Genomic DNA, 18,262 nt, shown 5'->3' with positions numbered 1-18,262 from the left:
TTGGGCCCATTGGGCCCATTAAGTTAGACTCGGCCCAATAAAGCCCAACTAAGCCCAACTGTGTTAAACCAATAATTATTAATTTTCAAAAAAACACTATGCTTCTAATTGAGAATTTCTTAAATAAGCTTGTCGTTTCAACAAAATTAAAAACATTAAAATTGAAGCTTCTTCATTTGCGATCAACAAGCTCATCATATATAGTAGGTTTCCACTATAATAAAAGGGCACAACGTAGTTAAGGAGCATTTCCGCAAAATCTTACTGATATAGTATGACCAGTTTTATTGGATTTTTTATAAAGTTACTAGAATGAGATGTAAAAAATGTAATGTTTGGCCTATTGTGAGAATAAGGAAGAGAGTAATATGAGAACTAACTCAAAACTTTATCAATTTATTTGAAGAAGATAGATACAAAGAGTTTCATAACTTGTAAGGATGAATCGGAATCTTTGGAACGTTCTCTACATAGATCTCTTTATTTTGCTTATTATTTTCATTGAATGCATAGTTAACAATTCAAAAATAACAATGAACAAAACAATGGAAAAGGAATAGAACTTTGTGTAGGCTATTTGAAGCTTTTCCTCCTCAACATGTCCCCGAATTTCCGAAGAATTTGCCTCTTCTTTTTTAGTCTATCCCATCCAGGCTCCGGTTCATGAATGTTAGCGAAGTTCACGCACTTCGCGCTGCTATTCTCCCCCGGCGCAAGCGTTTGATCCTTCTTTTCCAATGGAGATCCGATCATATCAAATATCGAACCCTCGAATCTCTCCGAGTCTCCAAAAGAATGTCGCCGCCCGCGACTTGTACAAAACACTTCACCTTTCCATTGCTCTGAAGGATATTTCGCCAACTTCTTCTTAACTCTCATCTCACTTTTCGGTGGTTTTGGTGTCCTCGGCGTTTCCATATCTAAAGCCGCCGTGTTTTTGCCAAAATCTATCGAAGAAGTAGCGACAAGTAAGCTTTGAAGCTCTTTTACACTATCGAGAGCGGCGGCTTCGCTAACTTTAAGGCATTCGAGCTCTTGTTTGATACCTTGGAAAGCCTTATCTTTCTCCGAAATCAAGTCCTTTAGTTGAGAATTCTCATTCCTCGCGATCTCTAGAGCTTCTTTAACAACATTGGCCTCGTTAATCGCTTGCTTTAGTATATCCCTTAGCTTGGAGATCTCTTCTCTCGCGGCCCTTTGTGAATCTATCAACCTACTATTCTCTCTCTCCATGTTATCGATGTCCTCTTCGGAAATCTTCATACATTTTATGAACCCATTTTCTTTCTCCCTCCAAAGATTGAACGATTCCTCGGCTTCCAACTTTAACTTATCGCATTCGTCCTCCTTTCGCTTCAATAGTTTCTTCAAGCACTCTTCTTCTTCTCTAGTTTTCGCCAATTCCATTCGCGTTTCCGTGAGCATCTCCTTCACCCAATTCAACTCGGTTGTAACTTCTTTTAAAGCTATTGCGAGATCATCCATGGCTTTCTTGCTCTTCTCCTCGGCTTCTAGTGCCAACTTAAGCTCGGTTCGAAGCATTTTGGCGTTGTCCTCGCGACGAACCACGTCGATCGTTAGGCTCTTCGTGAGGTTTTTGACCGTCGGGCTCGATGTGGGCTCAAAGGCCCTCGTGATCTCTTGAAGGGATCGGAGTTCGAGCTTGGCCTCTTCGAGCTCGATCTTGGTTTCCTCTAATTGTTTTGTTTGCAACCTGAGGGACTCGAGCATTTTTCTCTCATTTTCCTTGGCTTTCTCCAATTCGGACCGCAACATGTCATGCGCGGTCTCGCTACTTGTTTGATTGTTGGAAGTGCTTCTATCCGAAAAGATCCGCCACTTCATCTCCTCGAGTTCTTGAAGAACTTGTGATTTCTCGCTTTTTGCCTTGTTTACCTCTTCTTGGAGCTGAATCAATTGCTGTTGCATATCTGAAACTTGAATCATAATTTCCAATCAATCATACAAGGATTTTATGATGCTTCGCAAACTCGGAATGTCAAGGTCGATTAAAATTATCAAGGCCACTTTTATGAATGAGTGGGATCAAGAGGAAATAACTTAAAGAGAATCAAAAAGAAATAGAGATTAAGGGGCTAAAAGGAGATAAAACAACTATACCCATCAAAGGTAATAATCATAGAAACATGAAGGGAAACAACTTTGGCAATTTGAAGAACAAGGTGTTAGATGAATAGTTTACCAAGTTTTTTTTTTTTTTTTTAATTGTGTTTATGAACAACATTTGTTTCAATTGTGTGATTCAATTGAGAGAGAGAGAGAGAGAGAGAGAGAGAGAATCGGGTGTTGCTTGGTGTGGACCCTTTCAATTGCGATTTCATCGCGAGGACTTCTAAATTTAGAGGGAAGTTCCAAAGCTGGCATTTTGCCGAGAGTACGCTTTATGTACCTCGAAATGTACCCTACAATATTGTCGATGAGTTAGCTTTGTACATATGATAGTTAGTTATTAATTTACTACTGCGTGCAACATATGCAAATCTGACTTATTAGCAACAAAATATTTCCAAACACAATGATGTTCTCGGTTATCCAGCGAACAATGAATCTAATAAACCTTTATTATCACTCGAATTCGGAAAACAAAAGAGGAAGGAGTTGTACCTCTCCGATCAAATTCTTATTACATGAATCAACAATCTAATGTTAAAGCGAATTAATCGCATGATTTCTTGATTAGCTTTTCATCTATCCATCCATATGATGCACCTGAGGCTCTTCCCTCCCTCCAGCAAATCAAAAGCCTTGTTGATGTCACTAAATCCCAGCTCATGTGTTATAAACTCATCTAATTGAAGCTCCTGCACAATAAAAAACACAGGGAGAAAAAAAAAAATAGTACATATATACAGGTAAGTATATAAAAATACATGGTCATATTAAATAGATGAAGTATTAAGATGGTTGCACAAAATGTTAACTTGATAACAAAAGATGGAAAATTAATCACCTTATTGAGATATTGTTTTACGAGTACGGGGATATCCGTCTTAGCTTTAATGCCGCCGAAAAGAGAACCGATCACCGATTTGCCGCGTAAGATTTCAAAGGCTGGTATGCTTATTGATGAACCATTCATGTCAACACCAAGAACAATTGTCTTTCCCCAACCCTCCATTTATTCCAAGCATACATAGACGAAAAAATCCAAAGGATTAAACTTACATCTCATTGAGGTTACACCGAAACATGCACTTAATTTGTTTTCGTGTTTTTGTTTGTGTGTTCGCTTGCGCTAAGGAGAGAAATTAGAGATCGAGAGAGAGATATATATACTAGTCGAGAGCTTCGAAATGCTTCGGACATCAAAGACGCTAAGCCGATGCACTCGAAGCAATAATCCGCACCTCCCTCAGTCATCTCTTTGATCACCTGTTTGTTTAAAGAGATTAGAAGCAATTACCACATTGAAATAATAAGTATTATGAGTAGTAAAACATGAACCAAAAAAGAAAGGATTAATAGAGATTACGTCGCTGATCGATTTTTCGCCGATCTCTTTCGTATTAACAAAATCAGTGATCCCAAACTTCTTCCCTGCAAGAGAAAACAACAAGATTATTTGCTTAACCTTTTTGCTCCATCTCACTCTCGGATAAATCGAATTCGAATATGTTTAGAACAAGAGGACACCAATTTCAAATTTGTCGGGGTTCAAATCTACGCCGATGATCCTGGTAGCTCCACGAAGCCGTGAACCTTCTGCGACCTGCAGTTATTCAACAACAAAACCTAAAAAGTTTTTGCAAATTAAACCTGGGTCGGGAATAGGCCGATCGATTTTAAGATCAATCTAAAGCCTTTCGCACCATCCCGATCTGGGTTAGCCTCTGTAACGTTATCTTCGGTAAAATCTTTCTATTTTGAAAACAGAGTGATGCTTAAATATGGCTCAAATTAACTCGTAAATTCGATTATTTATATTAAAGATAAATTCAAATTTTACCGCCAAGCCTACGGCTCCAAGGCCAAATATGGCAACGGTCGACCCCGGCTCAATGGCCGCCACCTTCCAAGCCGCACCTACGCCTGAATATGTCATAGTATACATTACGAGTCCGTTTGGTTCGAAAAAAAAAGAAAAGAAAAATATAGTGTGAAAATAAAGTTGTGAGAACTTTCCTTCGTTAAGTTAAAAAAAAAAAAAAACAAAACAAAACAAAAGCTAAAAAGTGAGTTGTCGACATCAATTTGAAACCATACGTTTTACATGATACTTTGTAGTTAGGACCAACCAATACATCCCTTTTATGTTTGTTTATATGATAATATACTACCATGTTAGTGGAATGTATCTTTTGCATATCAAACATGTAAAAAGAATATGTGCAAGTTCCGACTTTAGAGCGAGGATTAAAGTGTTTCATTTTTCTCTATATATTTTAGATAGTAAACTATAAAATAAGAGCCTCATTTAGTAACATTACTTCAATTTTTTTTTTTTTTTTTGAGAGAGATAGGTAGCACCCTACCCTTTTCGTTTATTTCATTTAGAAATAAACTTAGCTGGAAATATGAATCAACTAGGATTCGAAGTTGGGACCGAGTATTAACCAACAAGCCTTTTGCCACTTGCTCAAGTGACGGTCGGTAACATTACTTCAATTATTCCATACAAAATTAAGATGGTTGTCCAAATTGGAATATGGAAAAACTCAAACTGTTGCACTTATCTCTATGTGCTCTTATTTTATGCCCATGTGCACAAATATAAGATTATTCCCAAGAGTTTATGGGCTTATGTGCACAACTAACTTTTATTTTATCCCAGCCTTTTTTTTTTTTCGAGAGAGAAAGATAACTTGCTGCATGTTTCATTTACTTTTTTAGAAATAAACGTAGTTGAAAATATGAAGTAATTAAACTTCGAACATCATATATCAATCATCAATTTTTTTACCACTTACGTTAGAAAGTGGGTATATCCAACCTAGTTTTGAACGAAACAGAAAATGAGAAGTTACAAAATTCACCGGTGGATATGCCGCAGCTGAGCAAGCAGGCCTTCTCCGGCGGGACGGCAGGGTCGACCTTGGCGAGGTGCGCGACGTCGACGACGGTGTACTCACAGAAGCTGGACACGGACAGGAAGTTGTGCAGCGGCTCCCCTGCAGCGTCGGAAAACCTGGTGGTGCCATCCCGCGGCATCCCCGGCCGGTACGGCAGCCGCGAGCACATGTTGCTCCGCTCTGAGCAGCAGTCCACGCACTCCCCGCAGTGCGCCGCGAACGTCGGCACAACCATGTCCCCCGGCGCTACGTAATCCACGTGCTCCCCAACACTCTCTACTACCCTATTCATCGAATAATACAAGAGAGCGCATGTATTTTATTGTAAGGATCTTAGATCCTACTAATATTATTAATATATTTTATTAAGATGAGTTTATTTGATTCTATATAAAATTGTGAATTGTGAAAATAAAATTTTCATGAAAAGTAAATTTTACTTTTTTAATGTTTGATTTGTAAAAAAAATATTTTTCATCGCTATTATTTAGTTGAAAGAAAAAATAAAAAAATAAATAAAAATTATATATTTTTTCGTATTCTCTATACATTATTATATATTATTGATAAATAATAATAATAATTATTATTATTATTATTATTATTATTTNTATATATATATATATATATATATATATATATATATATATATATATATATATATATATATATATGAGAGAAAAATAATATGCTATCCATTTTATTTATTTCTTTTAGAAATAAATTTAGTTAAAAATATGAAACAACTAAGCTTCCAACTTGGGAGGACCTCAGGCATCAACAACCAAACCTTTTGCCACTTGCGCTAGAGATGATCAATAATATTTTTATATTTTTATATTTAACATGAGCGTGTTTATAGATTGTTAGGATCTACAATTAGTTCTCATGCATCATCTGCGGCACAATTGGGGAAAAGGATTGGTTAATGGAGAGGGTTCTCCAATTACGGCTTTTATCTTCTTTTAGTAGAAAACGGAAGGATAAAGTGATCCTTGAGATGTGCTTCATCATCATATAAAGTTATAAACTGAGCCCCAAATATATATACATATTTTGGGCAACGGTACTTCAATCACAATTAATTTTGTAAGAGTACACAAAAAAACAAAAACAAAAAAAAAAACTAAGAGAGGTGCGTGAAAATGTATAGATACACCGAGCACAAGAAATAATTTATTTGTTTTTTTTTCTCAACAATTATTATTGTTGGTGGTACATTTGTCGTGGGGAAATTAACTCCAAGCTCTCTCTACTACCATAATTAGCGGCTCTAGTAAATATAATAGATTTCTTTAAAAAAAAAGTGATAATTAAATGAGATATGACGATTTGTTCCACTCATAAAAATACTTAAGATTGTTGAGTTTAGAGTAAAGAGGCATGAATTAAGTGCATGAGCTTTCACTTTTATACAAGTGCGTGAGCTTTTATTTTTATATTCGACGGACAATTTATAAGCCCTGCATGTTCGTTTCGAATATGCGCATGTGTTTTGTCAGACTCTTGTCCGACGTGGACATATCACGAACGCCCGTTTGATACAGATCTATAGTGCATACAATATATATTATTTTTTTATGTATATATAATATAAGATAATAAATATTTTGGTTTAGAATGAATTTAATTTTTTTGAATAATATAAACAAATTATATATAGTAATTTTTTTTAAAAAATATATAAACTATCAATAAAAATTTTATTAATTTTTATTTATATAAGAAATAAAATAGTACTTTTAATGAACGCAAAAATATTTTTTAGTTAATAGAAATAAATTATATATGATAAAACAAAATTCTTAAAATATATGAACTATCAATGAAAATTTTATTAACTTTCATTAATATAAAAAATATAATAATATTTTGACAAAATTAATATTTTACATATAATGATTATATAATATTATATTAATAATATAATATTTTATTAGCGATGTCCACATCGTATTCGTGTTTTAATTTTTTAAATGCTGTCACGTTGCTGTATCTCGTGTTCGATCCATATCTGTATCTGTGACATTTGGTACATGAGAGTACTTAAAAGTTAAAACTACTCTTAGGGCGTGTTTGACTCGTGTTATGTACGTAGTATTACAGGTTATTTCGATATAACTAGGTATCTGAGATTTCTGAATCAGATTATTACTGATACTATATTATCGCGTTTGGGTTAATACAGTAATATTGTGTTAAATTATATATAGAGTTATTATATTTGGTTCATTTTATAAAATTCAGTAATTCTAATAACAAAGTATAGCTTATTCTAAAATTACTCTTCATATATATTTGCAAAATTTTTTTAACACAATATTACTATTAATATTTAATATTACTCTAAAACTTAAAATCTAAACAAAAATATAATATTTAATATTTTAAATAAAACATAAATTTAAAATTTCTTAAAAATGGTGTATTGAAAGGATTTGGAGAGGTGTGAACGTTAAACTTATAATTTTACATAACATACCAGATAACTCGCCTTCAGTATTGCGAGATATCCATCCCCCGTTCAGTAATATTTTGGGAATAGTTATGTATCATTTATAATACTATATTATTGACCAGATAATTCAAACTAAACACGCTCTTAGAACAATGTCTAGATCTTATGCCTGGCTCTTTAATTACTAATATTAGTTATAGGCTTCTACAGATGTATTACATGCTGAGTTTTGGGAATCAAATTTTACACATCATATTAATTTCCAAATATGGGGTCACACTGTAGATCTTGAAAGATTCCTGATTCAGATGGGAAATGGACGTTTATTGATTAGCTCTGGACTTGTTATATATAGGACTTGTTTTATATATATATATATATATATATATGTGTGTGTGTTTGTGTGTGTGTGTGTGTGTGTGTGTACGTTGTTATTTATGGTCCCAATTTTTTTTCTTTATTAAGGGTTTTTTTTTAACATTATCTTTTCAAATTGATGAAAACAAAAGTAGTTGCAGTGTAATAGTCGTATAACTCATTACTCCGTAGAAAAGGACGTAACGAGCTCCTTTTTTTTTTTTTTTTTTATATCTTTTTGTGTGTGAAAAGAAATTAACAACGTATGGCTCTGCTTAACCAACTATGTCTCTGCTTTCAAAAAATATTTCCTACACTTGGTGTATTCGTGTGCCTCGTACACCATATTTAATTTTTAATAAGTAACATCTTAAACTTAAAATTCAAACAAAGAATCTATAGTATTTTAAAGGAACTATATATGAAAAATCACAAGATTTAAAGAATCTAGTACAAAGGCATGGAAAGTCTCAATAATCTACGATGGATAAAGGATTACTATTTGTTTTGCAATTTTTTTTTTTTTTTTCTTATAGGGAGAGCCTTTAAGTATCCTAGAATAAATCCAATGAGTTAGTTTTTGATTTTGAGATCATTATTATAGAATTTGGTATCTAATTATGAAATGTACTTATACACCCGGTGTAGTCAATAATTCCTGGTGTTGTTCCTTCCACTGTACCCAAACACTTTGTCTTTAGCTTTTAAATTACAGCTAAAACACCCAAAAAAAATCTTATTTTCCATTTTTGGTGTAGTAAGAGGTTGTTTTTTTGAGCGTAATCATATACAAATTATTATTTGAACAGGTGTTTAAGTACAATTGATACATTGCACCTGTACTCTTCAAATATATTCTATGATATTCAAATAATTTATTTATCAAAACTTATCGTTTTTGACGCTAAGTACTTACTTCTTACAAATCAAGCAATAGCTTCTTTGTTTTTCTCCGGATATTAATTTTGAAAACTACTTTAGACCAATGTGATATATTTTTATAATACAAAGTATTTCAATAGTATACTTTCTGAAAATTGTAAACCGTTATTTACATAATCATATTTTAATTTTTAGTCCTTGAGTTTATTTTTTCATAATGGTACTAGTGATTTAATGACTAAAAAGTCTATAAAAAAAGTACTATTTATATACTATCGGTAGTGTTTTATTTGGACTTTGGGAGTATTTTTATATTTGTTCTGTAGTCCCATGTGTTTCACGCGAAAAGAAGTTCCAACAAATGAAGGATTGATTAGTTTTTCGCACGATGAAATCGAAATTTTTTTTTCTTTATCTCTATTTTTGGTCTATAGTCTTACAATTCTCTATTTTTTGAATGTCTCTATTTGATGCATTCAAATATATTATTGTAAATTAATTCTTTTTAGAAATATAGTATAGTTATTCTATATTCTGTTTAATGATACATGGCCGTAAATGACAATTTATGATTGTGGAAAAAAATTATGATCCATCTATAACTAAAAGAGGAAATAAGTACAGATGCATTTACTTAATTTCCAAAGTAACACCAAATGGGAAAACAGGAGAAGGAAAGAGAAAAAAGAAAAATGTTACTACCCATGGAATTGAGAAATTAAAGGTTGGTAAATGTTTTGCTATAATGAGGTACTCCCATGGAATTCAAGTTTAGTTATTTAAGCATTAAATTTCCAATGCTTCTTCATGAAACAATCAATGTGGAGAAGCTCCCTGAGCAATAATAACCTGAATGTGCAGTTTCTCTTGTTTGTTGTGTGCAAAATAAAACTGAAAATTATAGTACATTTATCAGCTAATATATATGTACATGCTCCAATTAATAGATGATTAATATTGCAGTAACATTTAAGTTAGCTCACTGGTTGTTATCTAATTGTCGCGCTCGTGTATTTCTGTTTACTACATATATATATACTACGAGAAATTATTGGATTTGAATCGAATCAAAAGCATATCCACCATTTGCTGTTCAAGCTAAACTTGTTTTATATATAATTATTTGGTAAAAATGTACAGAATTTATCTGAACTATACACCATTTTAAGTTGGTTATCCAACATTTTAAAATCTTGATTTTACTATCCAACATTCCAATTTGTTTGATTTGAGTCGATCAACAATACTTTTGACTTCAAAATTTGAATCAATCGCTTATCATTACGTATTTAGTTTAGTATCCTTCATACAATTCTTGCACTATAAATTCATTAACTAAAGTAAGTAATTATCTTAAATTTTAAGGTTAAAGTACTGTTGACGGGCTCAAATTGAGAACGAATTGAAAGATTGGATAGTAAAACTTAGATTTTGAAAGATTGTGTAGCCGACTCAAAATGATCCACGGTTCAGATAAGTTCTGTATATTTTTATCTAATTATTTTTCCTCACCGACACGTAGGCGTGCAATAACAAATTCAGATTCAGGTTCGGAGACTTCACTTGTAATTAAGTAGTTTTCGACCTGAAGTTTTTGATTCAAAGCGTTTAAGTTCAAAATATTCACACTCAGCCGCTAGTTCTTACATGTTCAAACACCCTTTTCATACTCTTTAATGGAAGGAATTCTACACTGTCACACTTACATCACGTCATTAATAACAAGCCAATCACATTTTTTCTTTTCAAACAAAAATACAATAAAAATATTTTTTTACAATCATGATGGGACATATACCCCTAAAAGGAGATATTTGATTGATTTGTTACGTCACGTCACCAATATACCTGTTGCATTCTAGAATTTTTCCTTTAATGGACGTCAAACTACATGAAATAAATATGACAGCTTAAGTCTCCCTCACAAAATTACTGCGATCGAATTGATGGCAATTTACAAAAACTTTCATTTTAAAGCGAATAAATGACGTGAACCTTTTAATCTAAATTCGTAAGTGCGTCGTTCAGTGAGTTGAATATCCCACTCTTCATTTACTCAAGCCCCGTTTAGGGATGCAAATGGATCTGGGCTGGTAGAGCTTCTGTCCCAATCTGTTCCAAATGGGCAGTAAACTAGAGAAATGAACGGATTCGGGGTAGGCAATGGGTGATTTTTATGATCCCAGGCGGATTCGGGAAAGGAAACGAAAAAAATCTTGATCCACTCCAAATTCGCCCCGAATATCGTTTATACTTTTGAAAAAGAGTTAATTACATACAGCTCCCTATAAACATATTGAATGATAGATATATCGATCTCTACAAATTTCAATTTTTATATTTATTTCTGAAAAAATTCTAACATTTTCAAATAAATCTCTACTGTTAGGATCTGTTAGAAAAATATAGTTAATCACAGATTAAATACTTAACTCTAGAGGTAGAAAAAAAGAAGATGACTATTAGAAATTGTTTAGAGGATATTTTTGTATAATTTTAATCGTTGAAATTTTTGAAGGGACATATTTGTGATGGCAAAAATATCATTTCATTTATCTTATATTAAAAAATAAATAGTGCTCTAACGATAACAAATCAGAGGGACGGATATGAAAATCACCAGATTTTTACAAGAATAAATATGAAAAGTCAAGCTTTATAGTAATATATTTACTATTCGATATATTTACAGGAAGCTGTACGAGCTTAACCCTTAAAAAAAAAATGTCTCTAAAAATATTATATATATATATATTAAAAAAACAACCTAATTATTATTATAAGGAAATAAGTTGGGGGAGGGGACCATCTCTGGAGCTCCTAACTCAGCCCGTAGCTCAACGAACTGAATGGTCCGGTCCACCGACTCGACGTACTCGTCGCAGCCGACAGGCCGGGCTAGAGCTCAAATTAATGGGCCGACCAGTACTGTCGGTCCGTTCTGCCCGGACGGCTCGTGCTAAGGACAGCACTACTACTGCTCCATTATTAGTAGATTTATTAATTAACCGATCAAGTAACTTTTTGGGATGCCTTAATCACGCCATGCCTTCCTACACCACACCAATTTTTAGTGTCATTTTTATTTGCTATATATATATATATAGAGAGAGAGAGAGAGAGAGAGAGAGAGAGAGAGAGTTAGACTTGTGTGTTTTTAGAAGCACAATAATTTTTGTAATATCAAGTCGTTTTCAAAGTTAAAACTTCTGAATCGACAATCGGTAATATCAGACTTGATTTGGAGGTTTAGAAGCAGCATACAAAATAAATTTCATAATTTTTCAATATCATTACCTAGCGATTGTTGGGACTCAAAAGCAATATAATCGTTGTGGTGAGTCGTTTGCAAGTTTAATGATGTAGAAATATTTAAATCACGTGTAATTTTCATAGAATTTTTTTTTTATATTATATAAAAAAAATTTAGTGTCGTATCTTTATTTTTGTGAGATTTTTATTTTCGGCTGTTGCTTTTGAGCTGTTTCGATCGTTAGGTAAATAATATCGAAACATCACAAAATTTATTTTTTTACATTTTTCTAATACTTTAGATCAAGTCTAACGGAACCGATCGATCATCGATTCAAAAGTCCCAAAATTTTTTTAAAAAACTTAATGGTATGGAGGTCACCGTACTTCTAAAAGCATACAAGTCAGACTCTCTCTCTGTATAGAGAGAAAGAGTGGAGTTAGATACTTTAGATTGTAAAGTAATAATGTTTACTATATACTTTTTAATCTATGAATGTCTAAGGTTTAGTGGTGGTAGGTAGAATATTATTAATCCAAGAGTTAAAAAACTGATAATAAATATTATTCTTTTAGTATTCCAGGTGAACTCTCTCTTTATATTTATACTTCTAGGAGTGAATGAGATTGTTTACTCCTGCATTGTTTCTGGCAACGAGGCATTCTAATCAATGATCAATACTATTAAATATTAACTAAGGCATTTAAGCTTTTTATGTTTCAAATATCATAATTTTTGGCTAAGGTTTAGCTGTGGTAGGTAGAATAGTATTGATCCAAGAGTTAAAAAGTTAATAGTAAATACTATTCTTTTAGTATTCTGGGTGAACTCTCTCTCTTTATATATATATTTCTATGAGTGAATGAGATTGTTTACTCCTGCATTGTTTATGGCAACAAGGCATTCGAAGTAACGATCGATACTATTAAATACGACCTAAGGTATTTAAACGTTTTATATTTCAAATATCATAATTTTTGTATATCATTTGCATAGTCTTCAAACAGTTCAAAAACTGTCAAATTTTAAAAGGTAATATAAGACAAATTTGATATTTCTTCATCATTAGGCAAATGATGGTATAAAATTGTTAAATTTGATTTCTAAAAGATTTAAATAATATAGATCATAATTAACAGAGCTGATTGTCAACTTGAATATTCTACCGTCTAAAATTAGATCTTTGTTTACTTCTAGAAGTATCTTAGTTTTTCTCTCAATCTAGAGTACGTGCTTTTAGAAAAATCGAGTTTCTGTAATTATAAGTTATTTTCGATAAAGAGACTTATGAATTGATGACCGGTTTCGTTAGAATTAATTTAGAATTTCTAAATCATCGAAAAAGGAAAATATATTCTTCTTCAATATTGTTTTTTTAGTGAAGAAGAGAGGCGCCTCTCGTAATGAATAACTGAAAATCAAAATTTTATAAGTAGCAACGATATAATACTAAAATGTTAGATCAGAGGCACTAAATTGTAATTCAAGTATTACAAAAAATTTCTACATAGTTAAAATTGCAAACTGCGCTTATCAACTATCAAAATTATTAACTTTTTACTCTTCTGATTGGGTAAATAATATCGAAAAATTATACAACTTTAATTTAAAGAACCTTTGGTGGTGTCCACAAGGCATGTGGTGATAGTGTTGTCGGGAGGGAAATCTCTAATCCGTGGACCACAGAGAAAGAGATAGAGAGAGAAAAGAGGGATCGATGTACCTATTAAAAGGACCACACAAAGAGAGAGAGAGCATCTCAAAGATTAGGTCACCAAAAGTAGAGATTAGGGTTAGGTTTAGAGTTGTTCCTTTGATTGGCCTGGAGAAAAAGATAGGAAAAGTTTTGAAGTTCATCCCCCTGTTAGTAGTACTTTTGTACAGCGATTGATCGATATAGCCGAGACCATTTTTATTGTTGCGAAAAAAATAAAAATATTCAAATCATGCTTAGATAATATAATCAATATATTTGTTCTGAAGATATCAAAACTTAATTTGATTATATAAATTCTCTTTTAGTAATGCTACACCCATTATATATATTTTACAATATATTAGTACGTAACACGGTGGTATTAATAGTTTTGATTGATTTCTTATTATTATTTTGAGTAGAAAATTACCATCTCTTTATACATCCGTCCATCCAAGAGTTTATAAACCCCTTTTAGATTTTTTAGTATTAGAAAAATAAAGATTGTTAAGACTACTGAAAATTAATAATCTTTGGATTAGTGGGGCAAAATTTACACTCTATAAATAGGTGCACCGATCTTGAGTAATATTTTTAATCACTTAATCGTACATTCTATAACATTTTGATTATATAAATTCCTTTTTAGTAATGCTACACCCACTTATATATATTTTACAATAAATCGGTAACACGGCAGTAGTAAGAATTTTGATTGGTCCAGAGAAAAAAGATGGGAGATCAATGTTGGGACCAAGTTCATTCCTCTTATTACTATTTTGAGTAGATTACCGGCCACCTATCCATAGTCCATCCAAGCGTTTATAAACCCCTCTTATGTTTTTAGTTTTAGAAAAATAAAGACTGATAAGACTGCTAAAAAATAGTAATCTTTCGATTAGTGGGGCGCAAACTTTACACTCTACAAATAAACGCACAGGTAACATTGCTCTCTTGAGTGATATTTAATCACTTAATCTTACATTCGGCCTATAACATTTTATTAACATGATCGTATAAAGCTAGTCTTTGGTTGATGTGATTCAGAAGAACAATACTCTAATTAATTTTTAGATAGATAGATAATTATGTACGCAGCCCAAGAAAAATGAGTAAGAAACTGTTTTTAATTTGATATAATAATCCAGGGTTAATTTAAACAAGGGAAGCGAGATGACAGGTGAAGGAGAAGAGGGAAAGGGAGAGGAGCGCAACAGAGAGGACGTGGCGGGGAGGGGGGGAAGCGCCGCCGTCGGAGTAGGGGTTTGGGAGATGAGGGGTTTGGAGGGTGCCGCGGGGAGTTTGAGGAGGAGGGGGGAGGAGGGAGGAGTGGCAGGAGGTTTTGGAAGATGAGGGGTCTCGGGGGTTGGGAGATGAGAAGGGAACGATTTTGAAAGATGAGGGGTCTCGTGGGTTGGGAGATGAGATGGGAACGGTTTTGGAAAATGAGGGGTCTCGAAGGTTGGGAGATGAGAGGGGAGCAGTTTTGAGAGATGAGAGGGAAGCGGTTTTGGAAGAAGGAGGTCACGCCACGTCAGCAAGATATTAGGGATTCATAGATTTGTATAGATATGGTTTGCTCTATGATTTGCTAATTTTCTACACCCATTCTTTTCTCCTCACGTTCCTGTGCATTGTGGTAATTTCTAATTTGGAGAAATTATTTGATGGACCAAGTCCTCCAAATTAGATGCAGTAGAATTAATGCGGTAGATAATAGTTAATAATGAGCTATAATTTAATTTTCCACACCCATTGCACTCCATATGTATATATCGACATATATACATATTCATATTAGGGGTGGCAATCCAGCTCGCTGTTCGTGAGCTAGCTCGTGTTCGGCTCGAAATGAGCTCGAGATCGGCTCGCTCGTTTAGTAAACAAGCCGAACACGAGCTCACGAGCCGAACATGAGCTGGGGTCAGCTCGCTCGTGTTCGGCTCGATAACAGCTCGAATACATATATTTTATATTTATATAATTTATTTAATTTATATTTTTATATATAAATAAATAATTATATATAATATATATTTTTATTATTTAATTTTTAGCAAAATAAAAATATAAATGCGAGCTTAATTATAAAAAAACTCATTTATATGTAAAGTTTCAACTATTAAATCAAATTCTAATGAATAAAATTTTATAAATTTATTTTTTATATATATTTAATCTAATCCTTTTTAATTTATTGTTCGTTGGTCAGCTCGTGAGCCAGCTCGTGTTCGGTTCGTTAATAAACGAGCCGAACACGTGCTGAATTTTTCGGCTCGATATTTTAATGAGCCAGCTCGTATTCGGCTCGTTTAATAAACGAGGCGAACACGAGCCGACCCCAGCTCGCTCGTGTTCGGCTCGTTTATACCCCTACCGATAGTATAGTAGCTCTACACATATTATATATATTCCCCCTCTCTCTCTCTATATATATATATATACATACACGAGAGAGAGAGACAGAGAGAGAGAGAGAGAGAGAGTTCATGGACCACTCACGTGGTCCACGAGCTCTCACATAAGCTCGTGAACTGCGAAAAGCTGAGTTTTCCTTCATATTTCAATACTAAATTACCTTCTTTCTCAACAATAAATATTAATTGTAATTGTAATTAACAACTATTAGTTGGAACAATAATTTTTTAACAATAAAAAAGAGTCGTTACGAATCTCCGTTGCTATAAATTTTAGAATAATAAATGACTAAATAATATAATTTACATTATGACAATTTGATAAACAGTTGCAATAACACATGCTTTGCAACATATTAATTTTTGATAAAATTAAATTTGAAGTAATAGAAAAAAAAAAAAAGAATTTGTTGTAGTGTGTATACCTGTGAATATTGAAATATCGGGTATTAATTACTGCTGCTTCTTAACTGGTTTTTGAGAAATTAAAATGTGTCAAGTGTAACACTTCATTCACTAACAATTTACCTTCCAATATTTTTAAATTCGGAAAACAAAAAATAAAAAAAAATAAATACCAAAAAGAGGAAAGTTAAAAAAAATTAAAAAATTAAAAAAAAAAAGAAAAGCTCTTTTGCATTTACCCGACAGCTTCGTGGCCGAAGATACAGGGGAACAGGGCGGGGGGATCCTGAAACAAAACGAGGGGCGTTAATCAGATGGTGATGGAGCGATCACGGCCGTCCAACCGGGGAGCGGTCGCACGGGTACCTTCATGCGCCAAAAGGTGAGGTCGGTGTGGCAGAGGGAGGTGCATAGGATCTTTATGCGGACCTCGTACGCCTTCGGCGGCGCCACCTCCACCTCCTCTATCCGCAGCGGCTCCCCTGCCGCTCTACTCACCGCCGCTAAAGAAAAAAAAAAAAACAAAAAAAAAAGTGATTAATTAATTGAGAAGTGCTTTTGAGATAATTAATTAAGTGGAATATTATTAGAAACTCTTAATTAATCATTACATTACACATACCTCTGCATCTAATGGGCTTTGGGGAGGAGGAGTTCTCCATTATTGGAGAGAGCACAAAGGAGCCCTTCTTCTACAGGATGAGAGGTGAGTGGGGGTGATTAGCATTTATAGAGTTTTATTATTTTGTATTTATATAAGGGTACCCTTTAAATATGGTTTTGTACTTTTTTTTTTTTATTTTATTTTAGTACACTATAATTTAAAATATATTTATTTAGTATCATTTTTTTTTCCGTCAACTTTTCATTGAGGGTGTGTTTAGTTCCACGTAAAATTATGGAAAAAAAAATTTCGGTACAAAAATAATTTTCGGTGGAAAAAAAATTTTACGTCGTTTGTGTTTAATTGATTTATAGGGAAAGAAAAATAGTTTTCTATGATAGTTATTTGATTGAAAGAAAAAATAAAAAACTATTTAATATATTTTTTATTATATATATTATTAATATATAATAATTATTATTATGCTATATATGAAAAATTATTATATATATTTTCTCTTATATTATATATTATATATTATTAATATATAATAATAATTATAATATATTTAAGTATTATAATTTATATTTATAAACAAGGTATATTTAAAATATATTATATAATAAATATATAATATAATATATAATAATATTATATATTTAATATTATAAAATAAATTATTATATATTTATAAATAAAATAATATATATATATAGGTGAGTGGTCCTGGACCACTCATCTCGTCCACGAGCTTTTACACGAGCTCGTGGATCCCGATAATGAGTAGCAATGAGTTTTCGTTTTCCGCCCGAATCTCGGCGGAAAACGAAAAGCATTTTTTATCATAGAATCCGTAAAATAATTTTTTCTGTAAAATTTTTTTACGTCAAACTAAATGCTAGAAAGAGATTTTTCATACAATTAAAATTTTATAGTAAAACATTTGGATGGTGAAATGCTCTTTTGATTCTATAGAAGGCTTTGGAGGAATTGGATTTTTATCATGTGATGCTAATGGTTTCCTTCTTTTTTATAGTTGTTGGGCTATTTCTTGTAACCTGATGTTTACAATAAAAATTTTTTATGAAAAAATAAAATATTCTCTAAGGCCATTTTTTCAGACTTTTTTTTATTATTATTATTATCTTTCTTCACAAGCT

The 18,262-nt window shown here is 32.6% G+C and overlaps 2 protein-coding genes across 2 annotated transcripts; both read right to left on the bottom strand.

The window, feature by feature from the left end:
* LOC109720815 (intracellular protein transport protein USO1-like) lies at positions 377-2,428 on the bottom strand. Its single transcript, XM_020248145.1, has 2 exons — positions 2,122-2,428; positions 377-1,931 (listed from the first exon to the last, which is right to left on the bottom strand). The coding sequence occupies exons 1-2, from the start codon at positions 2,123-2,125 to the stop codon at positions 574-576; spliced, it is 1,362 nt and encodes a 453-aa protein (XP_020103734.1). The 5' UTR covers positions 2,126-2,428; the 3' UTR covers positions 377-573.
* On the bottom strand, positions 2,553-17,220 carry LOC109720821 (alcohol dehydrogenase-like 7). Its single transcript, XM_020248156.1, has 10 exons — positions 17,121-17,220; positions 16,865-17,001; positions 16,738-16,784; positions 4,995-5,314; positions 3,968-4,050; positions 3,655-3,730; positions 3,494-3,558; positions 3,298-3,393; positions 2,972-3,133; positions 2,553-2,822 (listed from the first exon to the last, which is right to left on the bottom strand). Exons 1-10 carry the CDS (start codon positions 17,158-17,160, stop codon positions 2,706-2,708), a joined length of 1,143 nt encoding a protein of 380 aa, XP_020103745.1. The 5' UTR covers positions 17,161-17,220; the 3' UTR covers positions 2,553-2,705.

This window comes from Ananas comosus, linkage group 1 (assembly GCF_001540865.1).
Source record: "Ananas comosus cultivar F153 linkage group 1, ASM154086v1, whole genome shotgun sequence".
In the NCBI taxonomy this organism is placed as follows: Eukaryota; Viridiplantae; Streptophyta; class Magnoliopsida; order Poales; family Bromeliaceae; genus Ananas; species Ananas comosus.
The sequence above is the reverse complement of the archived record's forward strand: the minus strand, read 5'-3'. Positions and strand labels throughout refer to the sequence as shown.